Source organism: Atractosteus spatula, chromosome 27, assembly GCF_055471065.1.
Source record: "Atractosteus spatula isolate fAtrSpa1 chromosome 27, fAtrSpa1.hap1, whole genome shotgun sequence".
NCBI classification, from domain to species: Eukaryota; Metazoa; Chordata; class Actinopteri; order Semionotiformes; family Lepisosteidae; genus Atractosteus; species Atractosteus spatula.
The window spans coordinates 2917715-2929875 of NC_142732.1; the positions used below are offsets into that span (position 1 = coordinate 2917715).

At 38.0% G+C, this 12161-nt stretch overlaps 1 protein-coding gene across 1 annotated transcript in view; it reads left to right on the top strand.

Moving 5' to 3' along the window:
• The window catches only part of zzef1 (zinc finger, ZZ-type with EF hand domain 1), a 42403-nt gene extending 36023 nt beyond the window's left edge, over window positions 1-6380 (top strand). Inside the window, exons 54-55 of the mRNA XM_088907045.1 lie at window positions 2680-2751; window positions 3867-6380. Coding sequence (XP_088763171.1) covers window positions 2680-2751; window positions 3867-3947 — 153 coding nt within the window. The 3' untranslated portion in view covers window positions 3948-6380. The remainder of the gene's footprint in view (window positions 1-2679; window positions 2752-3866) is intronic.
• Window positions 6381-12161: the final 5781 nt, after the last annotated feature.

Below are 12161 nucleotides of genomic sequence, written 5' to 3' on the forward strand. Positions count from 1 at the left end.
TAAGATGAATAAGGTTGATTGTCTTTGAGGTTTGACCTTGAGCTTTTCTGCTGTGATCTTCCAATCAGTGGGTTAAGTGTACAGCAGGGGGCGCTCTCTCCTTTTGTGGCGCAGGCGAGGAGATGCGGCAGAAGGCACTGACAATTGTGGAGTCAGAACATCTCAGAGACCTATATAGGCAATAGCTTGAAAGCGTTGTAGTCGGAGCATTTCTGCAACGTCAATGTGATTCTGAGCAACACCACACAGAAATAATACTGAGATGTCTGAGTTCAGGATCACTGAGGCACACGCTTTCCAGTCCTTTGAAATCGTGGGCTTGCCACAGTAGTTCAGATGGAAATATGTACATCTTCATGAGTAAATGAAGTGGATATAGCTCTTCCAGTATTAAATATATATATATTTTCCCAGTTAGACTGTATTATTACAGTATTATTTGACTGTATTATTTAGATAGGGCTGTCAGTATTAGGTCATTGTAACAAATGCAGAGTAATAGGACCTGTGCAGAAGATCATAACTAGCTCAAGCCTCTGCAAGACAAGGCAGGAATGCTGCACGTCGCACATCACTTCCTCTCTGTTTGTTGAAGTGTGACAGTTTTTGCCTTTTGATACAGTATGTTTTCTCTGAAAGCGTCTAACAGTATAATGTAGGGCATCTATTAATACAAAAAAGATCTATGGCAAGTGCAGTGAGAGCTAAATATTTTCAACTTTACATTTTCTGTGCAGTTAGATTAGTTTTGTTATGCTATTTGAAAATGTAATTATTTTTATTAATTTTTCCTCTTATCATATATAGTAGTATCTCAGAGCAAAAAAAAACAAACAACACATTTCTTCAGCACTGAGGACCCAGCACTTTCTTAATGATTCAACATTTTGCCCTCCATGATGATCATGATCTAGTGTTTTAGTTTGAGGTAGTCTGGGGCAGCAGTATTTAAACTCAGGTTAAGAACTTCTTCTGTGCAGTCACCTTTGATGAGTTTGTGTTCACAAGTATTTTTGTTTGAATTTTCCAAATCAAATTTAGTTTATTTAATTACAGTTCTGAATAATAGCTTTTTCACAAGCTCTTATCACAAGTACAGATTTTCCTACTGGAGAAATCAAACATTGCTCCAAGTAATTCTTTCATACTGTATATCTATGTGCTGTCTGGACCAATGCCTTATTTTTCTTGTGTGTGTGATCTGCAGTCATGGTACATTTATATAAGAAGATCTGAACAGGAAATGAGGTGCAAGTATGCATGGTGAACTGAATTTTGAAAAAACTATTTCCTTAAAGTAATATCCCGCCCACCACTTTGGGGTGAAGATCTGCATTTTACCGTCTTGATTCAGGATGTGGTCAGACTGTTGTGTGATTTTTTTAAAACATCCAATCATTTTCTCAGCAGCTAATCAAAGACATGGACTGCAGTGTTTTTGTTCATTGCAGTGCCAGTGCATTTGTTGAACTTTATAGTTCATGTATTAAAATCCTTTTGGAAATAGAAGCCTTTTTTATTTTATTTAGTCGTTTTTAGTTCTGTGGGTTGCAAGGAATAAAATATATAACATGGCCTACTATGCTAAGGAAAAATAAATTAAACGATTTAATGTAATACTTTGCTTTTCTACAGTCATATTTGGAATTCCAGTGGTAGTAAGTAATGCAAGAGTTTGGATGATGTAAGGAAACAACATTGTTTCAAAGGCCTGGATTTACTGACACTTCAGCGGTTCCTGACTGTTGCATTTTGAAAATATACAAATGGTTCAGGATAACTTTGGACCTAATTGAAACCTACATGTTATCAGTCACCCTTCTGGTAAGAAAAAGATAAAGCACATGACCTCTCAAATCCTTCTGAGATTTGTAAACCTTCTGCTCTAAGTGAAGCATATAATAGTATTGCTGTTTCAGTAGTTCAGATTCTTCTCACTTTTTACCCCAAACTGCTCTACCTGTCTTGGAGTCTAGGTCTGACCATGAGATTTCTCTGATTCTTTTGTGAATTGTACATGGAGGTTAAAATAACAGTGAGTCACTGAATATTTATCTAATTCGGTTATCAAGCAATATTGATTATTACTGTCCTGGGGGTGGGGAGGTTAATAAGATGTATTGTCCTAAATTCTGTCTTGGTAAGCAACTAAATTAAGCCTAAAATAACTGGAAACCAGTTGCATCTATTATTAGGGGATTAAGAACCTCACTCCCTGAGCACATACCTTCTTTTTTGTGTATCGCGTTTGAAAGGAATATAAACAGTAGCTTTTCCCAGTAAGCAGCCTTCTGTCTTCACTTTTAACAAGATATCCCTGTGGTGTGTCCGGAGAAATGGTTAAACTCCGAAAGGACATGGCTCACCTTCCTATATTTCGATAAAACGTTCCTGTCTTATTGTTTTTAAGTTAAGCAATAATGTAGCTGGATAAAAGACAGGAATATTTTTCCTCATTGGCTTTTCCTGCATAATAATTCCAACAACATGAGATTGCTAGAGTAAGCCCGAGTAGTTCAGCAGTACAAGCCATAAACCCCTGTGGATTAGGGATGTTTAGCTTTCTAAAAGACTGGTATGTGTTCCAGTGAAATTTGATGGGCTGTGCGACGATAGCTCCAGGGATATCCCCGATTTCTGATGGTGAATATAATTTATTCTCCTCTGTCTTCCATACAGGAGCTGGGGGTTCTCCAGGAATACCTGATAGCCCTCACTACAGATGAACAGCTCCACATCCATACAGTACAGGTACAGGCTGCAGCTGGTTTTGACATGGTGATTAAACAAATAGCCTGTGCATAGCTTGGGCTCAGCTGCTGTTTTGAATAAGCACATTTTCTGGAGCCTTCAGTGGAATATCGGGATGTAAATAATGGCAAATCCGTCTTACAAGAATGAGGGAAAAAAAACACTTTTTTTGGCTTACATATACAACATGTGAAAGTCTGTGTGTACTTGTGTCATCAGATGATTCTTATTTGAGTCTGAGTTTCCAAGCAAATGGCTCAAAACACTGCTTTGTGTAAACAGAATAGAGGCAGTTGCATGCATCAGAGATGATTGAACCCTATCACATCTGTTGCAGACAGCATTAAAGTGACGCATGCTTATTTTTTTATCATAGCTCTCTTTTATATACTGCTAATATCTTTTTAAATTGAGTTACTGTGCATTGACTCATCAAATAAATGTAGTTTATTTTAAAAACTTAAAAATATTAACAGTCTATTGGGAATAATATAATTGTATTTCTTTTTAAGATCATCCATTTTATGATGTGATTTTGAACTTTTGCACTTTATTGTACCTGAGCAATAGCTTGTATCAGTACATAATTATCAATACATAAGGGTCACCAAACTAGGTTAGTGTATCTTATACTTAATTCTTCTGTTAACATGCATGTTTTTATAGCTAGTACATGGAAGACATTAAGTTCACAGCTCATATGAAATTGCTTCAGCATTGATTACAGAGTAAATATAATGATATTCTTGATGTTTAAGATTCTTATCTTTAGTTTCCTTTCTCATCAAGAAATAAAACCTGATACACTCAGTAGACAATCCTTAGACTTCAGAAGATGCATTCAAATTATCTCCTGTGCTGTTCTATAGGTTGTAGAACAAAGACACTCATCAGATGTCTATTATCAGTAAGTATAGGCCACAATAGTACAAAGTGTTCCAACTATGAAATAACTACTTTCACTTTAAATTGAAAAGATGCAGGTATTTTTGTAATATGCAAAGCATTATATGTGAGTGAAAGTCAACCTGGAACAAATGGTATGAAGTACAGATTCATGTGATGAATAGCTGCCCACATTGCATAACGCCCTCTCTGTTAACTTACTTTTTCAGGCACTGAAGAACATTGCTGCTATTAGCCTGGCCATTAATTACCCAAATAGATCAACAAAGCTACTGAATGTGTCACCGTAAGTTGGAAAGATCTGACAGAGCACCCAGAGAAGTTTGGATGGCTGGGAAACGTACAGTGACGCCTCTTGAATGTCTTCCAGTAAATCTGAGTTTGAAAGGGACACCATACTGTGTCTGAAGTGATTCAAGCAATGTTTATATTAAAAATGCCGATTGGTTTGGAACTCATTGCCTTGTCATATCACAGGAGCAGCCAGATCGAGCTTTTTCTCCTGAGGCTTCTGACATGCAGGTCACTAGCATACAGAATGTAAACTTTGAAGATGATTTTCTGAACCATAGTAAAGGTTCCATAAGTATCTCTAATACTTAGCATTTCAAATAAAGAAAGCACTGCAGCCGAATGGAATTGCCTCTCATCTCACTGACAGCACAGTGTGTTATTTAGTCACCACATTACTTTGTACTGTTCAGTGTCCATCTCTTTTCTTCTTCAAACTTGCCTTCAAAATAGCAATCAGAAATGTCCGCCTGTGCCAGAAGCACAGTCCACCCGTTTTTGAAAATCTAGTTGTACATTTTTCTTAGATTTTCAGGTCTGTTCTAAATAAAGTATATGTGCCATATTGCTAGATATTTTAAGAATTTCTTTTAAAAATAGTTTTACTAATAGATCATTGTAAAATCAGATCCGCTTCTTTCACACAACAGGTGGTGCAGCCGCAAAACCACAGTGGTACACTTGGAAACTTATTCAGGACGTATGGACTATCGTTCTTCACACCCTGTTTGAATATGGAATCGGAAAATATTTGATGTGCATATTTCTGTTTTAGTCTAAAAATGTTTAGGATAGAGTTGTTGTTCTGTCCTTACTCAATTTATAAAGGATCTGAGTGATATGCAAAAATAACGGACATAACAATAGTTCATATAATAAGCAAACTGCAACAAATGTAAGAATACTGTTCAAACCTTCTCGGCACAAATATCTTGAGTAAACTTGAGTCGACTTTGTTTTCTGGAAGTCTTTCTTTCATTTAGATTATCAGCTTTCACACACAATTTGCTTTTTTTTTATTCATGACCACTGAAGTGAGACGGTCTCTTAGTTTTAAGAATTGCATTTAGCAATCCTAACCTTTACCTTATGGATAATTTATTTTTATTATGTAGAACCATAACCTTGTTTTAATCCTTTTAGCTGCTACAGCCGAAGGTGTTTTTTCCTAAAATTATATCTGAATTGGGCACCCTGGTACTTCTGATGTAAACAGTTGGTTTAAAGCAATCCATCCTTATGTGTTTTCTGGTAGGCTAGGAAAGACGCATGACGGGAAAAAATATATTCATCTTTTCTTTTCTAGTTCTAATAGTTCTATTGCTTGTGGAACAAATCTCTTTGGGTAAAACAATACTCACTTTAAAACAAACTTGTTTGTTTGTCTTCACTTGAACATGTGAACAGAAAGAGTTCAGATGTTAGTCAGCGAAAAAATGAAACAATGTTTATTTGACATCTGTAGTGCTTTGAATAACATGCTCCCCTCAGAATTTGTCTGACATACAAAAATTAAAAACGTGGCATGTTGCTTTCCTTTACAGTGCACATTTAATAACCAATATCTTTAGAAAAGGGAACTTTTTTTACAGTGTCTTTCCATGATGGCGCAGGTGAATTGCACTGAAGTTATTTTTATTTCTTTTTAAGGTAGTGGTCTTGGTTGTGTACTTAGCTGCTTTAATAATAAAATAACTTGGTTTAATATTCATTTAAGGAATTAAAAGAAATGCCTAGCAAAACAAGGGAAAAAACAATGATGTACATACCAAAGAAATAATTACTGTCAAATGTGTTCAATTTGGAATATTATAGATTGAACTATACTTTAGAGGCACTTTATTGATAGCCTGAAATATGATTTATATTGTGGATTATGCACTTGGTGATTGACATGTCAACTGACAGAAGCTGCAGAGATAACAGATTTAACCCGTTTACATATCTGTTTAGTTAAGCGTTGTGTTAATTTCTTCAGCCTCTGAGCACCTGAGGAGTCTTTGCTTAGGTAGCTTTAGGAGCAACTCGGTTGAATTGAGATACCCAACGCCACGTATTTAAATGTGCCTAAGGTTATAAAAAATAATTCTAATTTAATTTTCATACCATTGTAAAGGTTTATCATATTTTTTCAAAAAATACTTTAACATTTTGACAGCTTTTCTATCTTCTTGCTTTATTATTTTTAAGATAGTTTATACAGTTGGTGTTTCTTTGAAAATGGCCAGATCTAAATGTACTGTATATAACTGTGAATATTGTTTAATGCAGGAATAAATTATACACGTTGAACCAGAAAGCTTTTCATACTCTAAATGTCATAATTTAATATATCTTTTTGGTGATGGGCTGATGAAAACATATAAATTGAAAAAAAGGTAGCATTTTTGATTTTGTATGTGCAAAAAGGTCCCATTAAAAAAATAATCTGACATCACAGTCTGCTGGATTCATTTCTTTTTTATTATAATACAGATCTGATGTAGTAAATGAGAAAACACCATTTTCTCTGTCTGATGACCTTGCCTAATATCTTATGTTTGATAAATTGCTCTTTTAATGATGATTTCTTAGGGTTGCCTCGGGCATGACAGTGATTAAGCTATTAAGCCATGTGTTTTTTTTGTGAACAGCTCCATTTTGGATTTTTTTGGTTATCTTACATACCAATGGCACAATGGTTTTTCGATGGTAAGGCAGTTTGCAAGTATACCATACCTGTTATATGGTTTTCCTGTGTGCTCTGCTGATGGTATTTTATTTGTATAACTTTATTTTGTTTATGAATAGACATTGCGTTTTATGAATTTTTATTAGAGTATTGTTTTGTTTAATAGCTTAAATTGTCAATAAAAAGCCATTCTAACATCACATTATTAATATTGCACTGAATTGCTAAAGGTAATTGCATGAAGGTAAGCAAGTATTGTGCCATGATATTGTGAGTTATGAGGAGTACTGTATGATTGTCATACAAGTATAGTTATATGTTCACAGTAAGTATTACAACCATTTATTAATTAGCTACCCCTGCAAATTCTGCAAATTGCCAGGTTCTTCAAGTGTTATCTTGGAAAACATGTGATCGTGTTGAATTCATTCCAGATGCAATGAGCTCTCTTCTCACTTTTCTTTATCATTCTGACACCTTTACATCTCTAAAGTGCTTGGAGTTGCATTTCCTAAACCGATTGATTGCTTCCTCTGTCCTCCTGTGGTGTGATTCTTTTAGCTAACCCAGGAGAAGAGAACCTTCCTTCAGAGCCTGGAATCTGAGTTTGTGATTCACGGTCAACCAAGCTGAGCTGGTGGCAGATGATTGTATATCAGTGAATGTGGAACCAGAGAGAATGCTTAAAGTGGTGTGGCTGTCCTCCCACACTGGAATTTGGAGGAAAAATAGTTGGATTGATGACACTTTTTTTTTCACTCCTGTCCAGACATCAAAGGTATCTGTATTGGATTTATCAGTGATGCACATATATCATTGTGAAACTGGCAAATGATGTAAATTAACTTTCAATTCAAAGTGTGTTGAATTTCCTTTGTCTGGTCTGTCCACTTCCTAAACTAGGTTAAATTTCCCCTTTTCTTTGTTTGGCCAGCTTCTTCTGCTTGGACTTTGGCCAAGTACAGAAAGCCTTGCACTTGTGATCAGTAAGCTCATTGATCACCTGGTCCTTTTCCTCACAAAGATGTGAGGTCTGGAGCTGGTTTGATAGACCTAATTGAACAGATACAACATGATCAATTCAGCAGTCTTGAGCTCTGGTCGTTGCTCTGGTGATGTGGACATCTTTATGATTCTATTAATATCACAGACAATAGCATACAGTAGTAAATAAGGTGCCAGTGTTTCCACTAGATATTTTGTGTCTCTTTTCATTCTTGCATTGAAAATAAGTCTTTCCACCTTCTGGATTCCATAGAGAATGTGGTCAAGCTTGGCATAAAGATCTTACTTGATTTTGTCTTCTTAATCTACAATAGGGAAGAAATTGATAGAGGTAATAAAAGACGACACTCATTGATTCCATAGGGACGTTCATAGATGTGGTCAATGATGAGGTTATTCTTGATTGCAAGTCCAGCTCTATGAATTCAACGTTCTCACTCAGATTTTACCTGTGGGAATAAAGCGTAGCCAATTTCCTTGAGTTGCCCTTCTCCATCTCTTTTATGTTTGACAGTATTCCTGGTCAAACCTACAGTATGGTTTTCTGGCTAGTCATTATCTGGACAGCCCAGGACAATTCTGATGTACCAGGTCCTGAATTTGAATTCTCAGTTGTGTTTTTGGGCACAGGAGGGTGATCCCTCTGTATGCGGCTATTCAGTTGAAAGTGATGATACAGGCCCTGCCAGATCATGACTAGAAGCTTCCAGACATCACTATTCTGCCCCCATCACCATTAGCATTTTGTGAAAGGAGTGGGGGAATGTGTTTGACAGCATGTGTGTGTTAATGCCACCACTGTACATATCTATGCCAGCAGCCATATCACCCTGCAGTTCACAAGTGCCAACTCACTGAAGCTCAGCAGGTGTGAGCCTGGTCACTACCTGGATGGGAGACCTCCTGGGAAACACTAAGGTTGCTGCTGGAAGTGGTGTTAGTGGGGCCAGCAGGGGGCGCTCATCCTTTGGTCTGTGCGGGTCCTAATTCCCCAGTATAGTGACAGGGACGTTATACTGTAAAAAGGCGCCGTCCTTCAGATGAGTCGTAAAATTGAGGTAACTTCTTCCACCTGCTCTGCTGAGGACTGGATTGCCAGAGCCTTCACAGTCAGTGAAGCAGCTCTAGGACTCCTGTATCTCACACTGTCGATGGTGACCCTACATTAGTCATTGTCCTGGTTCCAAGGCAGGGCCAATTGATTTGGTAAACTTGGTTCATAGTATGGTAAAGTTGCCCCTTTTTTTCCTTTTGTAATTCTCATAACCACACTCTGTCCACAGTTGTGTTCATTTTCCACACATTGCTCATCCCATTGCGTGCTCAATTTGCTAATTCATCTTCATAAAGGTCCTGTACCTCAGACCCCAAAAAAATAAAAAAAATGAGATAATCTGAAAACAGATGATTCAATTTATCCCCCTCATCTGACTGACTCAGCCTGCTTTGTTTCTCCTTTTCCAAAACAGCCTGCCAAGCTGAATGATTTCAGAGCTGAGCAAAAAAAAAATCTCATAGGTATTCCATTCTGTGGGTTTCTGAATGTGCTATAACTCTGATTGCTCTGATTACATGTGCTGTCCTTACTCGTTCCACCCACGTGTCAAAAGCAACAAAAAAGGGCCCTGATATTCCCACAGTGAATTCACCGAACAAAACAGGAACGTGCAGGGTTTATCTATTTTAGGGGGATCCGTAAGCAAAGCTGCAAAAATGGTCAATCAAAATTAAGGTTGGTTAGAGAATTTTAATACCAAGTATCATTTCGCAGTTCAGTTACATAATCATTAATGTATTCTTAATGAGAATCATACTCTTCACCTTTCCTAGAGAAGATATTTTCTTTATCCTGCACTTCTCCTGAGGTCTGTGGATACGTCAGTATGTAAATTAAATAGAAATGAAGGAAACCATGGAAGGCTAAACCCCCTGTTTTTATTTTTCTCTTTCCAGTAGGCAAGGTCTATTTGCATTTTTGCAGGTATTAAGCTAAACGGTTATGCGTTAAGTAGTTCTGAGGCAAACTAACTCCTAAATCCCACTGTCATTTATTTCTAAGCTCTCTGCTTGGCAGCACGTGATTGCTGTACTGCACTGCAAAAAGGGTTGGATTGTAAAGAACTTTTGTTTCGGGACAAAATAGAAAATTCTTATTGTTGTGTACTTACTGTAAGTGTGGGTTTGTAATTTTTTTTTTAGAAATCTGCCATTTTCAAATGGAAATGGCATTACTCTGCTGAACCCACTGAACTTGTTAATGTTAATCAGTGCTGGAAGCCTTTGTTTCCTAATGTCATACTTAGGGCTAAGTGTGAAGCCTTGTGCCTGGATGCAAAGAGGTTCATCTACGGTAGCTACACCCACAAGCCACATGACTGGGCTCATGGTTGACCCCACACAAGGCAGAATGAGCAAGTGAAGAGAGATGTGTCCGAACTGCTCAGTTTCAAGCCACTCTGTGGCTGTTGTTCTGTTTGTATTTATTTCTCTGCTTTTTGTCACTATTGTGTACTGTTTTGTAATGTACTGTCTACATTATGTGGTGTTATCTGTTGTACTGTGCAAGTCTCGAGAGAATAGTGCAAATAGGAATTCCAATGTACATGTACATATGGCAAATAAACTCCTCTATCTCGTTTTTTAACTCATCACTGGCAACACAGCCCTGTTTTCGAGGGTCAGTGCTGGTAGTGTTCCTGAACTACAGGTGATTGCTGTTTGCTGAGAACTATGACTGATGTGGCTGACTGTTCCCACACTACTCTTGGTGGAACTCGGCTAATTGGTGATATAAGCGTATGGATCACGGAGCTCACCTTGGGTTCAGTTTTGGACCTGGGGTGCTTGGAGTTTGTGTGGGTTTCCTCCGGGTGCTCCAGTTTCCTCCCATAGCTCAAAGACAAACTGGTAAGTGAATTGGCTTCTGGGAGTGAATGTGTGCCTGTCTGTGTTTGTCTGCCCTGCAATGGACTGGTGTCCCATTCAGGGTGTGTCCTGCCTTCTTCCCATTGCTTGTTGGGATAGGCTCTGGCTCACCTGTGACCCTGATTTGGAAGCAGTGGTTAGAAAATGGATGGATATATATTTTGAACGGTCCTGAAGAATTGGGGACATGGATTGTTTTCACCTCTTCAAAATGTGTCAGGAGGTGAACAGAAGATTACATTATTTCTATATTCTTTTAAAATAATATTAATGTATACACATTTTCTGGCTGTTGGTCTTGTTGTGTGGAGCTGACATTTACCCTTGAGCATTTACATGTTTAAATATTTGTTTAGCTCTCATTCCTCATCTTTGGCATGATCTGATCTTTCTAAACATCCTTAAGTCTCAATAGCTTGAGCTGCTTATGTTGTGGCCAAAAAATGGGAGGGGTTGTGCCGGCTTTTTTCTAAAGGAACAAGAGAAAATGCATCGGCAAAATACATCAAGTAGTGGGGTTAGCTTAGCAGGACAGCCTTGAATAGCTTGCTAGGAAGTTAATGCAAAACGTGTGAGGCTCTCCGAGCACTCGCTGCATTAATCTCAATGATTGCTTTGGGCTTTGTCCTGCAGTGGCTGATATCTCCATTGTTCAAAGTGATAAAAGGGCCCAATTGAATTGTGTTGGGAGTTGGCTATGTGGGTGCTCGTCACCTTTGGTGTTTTGCTCTTTTTCTTAAACGTGAAGAACTGAATCACGAAGATAACCCCTGACTCATCACTTGGTGAGAGCCAGGGGCTGCTGTGGAGGCTATGCAGTTAAATCACCCAGAAATTCGAATGAATCTGAATCTTTTGTTTTTAAAGAGGTTGCAAAATTGAATTTTTTAAAAGGCTACTGGAATGATCATATAGACTCATACAGTGTGTGTGTGTATTCATGATTTAAGATAACCCAGAAGTACTGATCTTTACTATATCACACAAAAAGAGACCAGGTTCAATTCCTCTCATCCCTTATGCACTCATTATCCTCCTTTTCTTCCTTATATGTCAGGAGCCTCTAGGTCTAGAGGCCTGCAATGTGGATTTGCTCAGTTCCCTCTGAGTAAACTGAATTCATTATTTGCTTAATTGTGCCGTAATGTACTGGGTTAGTGCATTAACAGTGGAGCTCCTGGAAAAAACACACTCCATTGAATCTCTGGCTTGTTGGAGGAATGCAAAAATCATGTTATATTTTCCAGATTAGGTTATAATTTTAGTTTCGTGTGACAATTTTTTGTCTGCTGCTTTTCTGGCAAGCGAAGCCATTAGATTCTGGATGATGATTTGCAGCCTGTCTAGTTTTCTAGGTCATTGCTGCGCTGTCGGTCTTGTGGCCATGAATATCCAGTGTGTTGCAGAAAAGCATGACTGGGGAAAGGGGCAACTTCCAGGACACATTGGACAGCTACGATATCACCGATAGCTTGGGTTAGCCACTGGTCTTATTCTCTCAAATTCCTGAAGTGTAGTGGAGGAGCAGTCTGTCCACACATCTTCTTCCTCAGCACAACCCAGCACTTAACAGGCTTTTCTACCAGCTCATCTCTAATGATCAGTCTGCTGA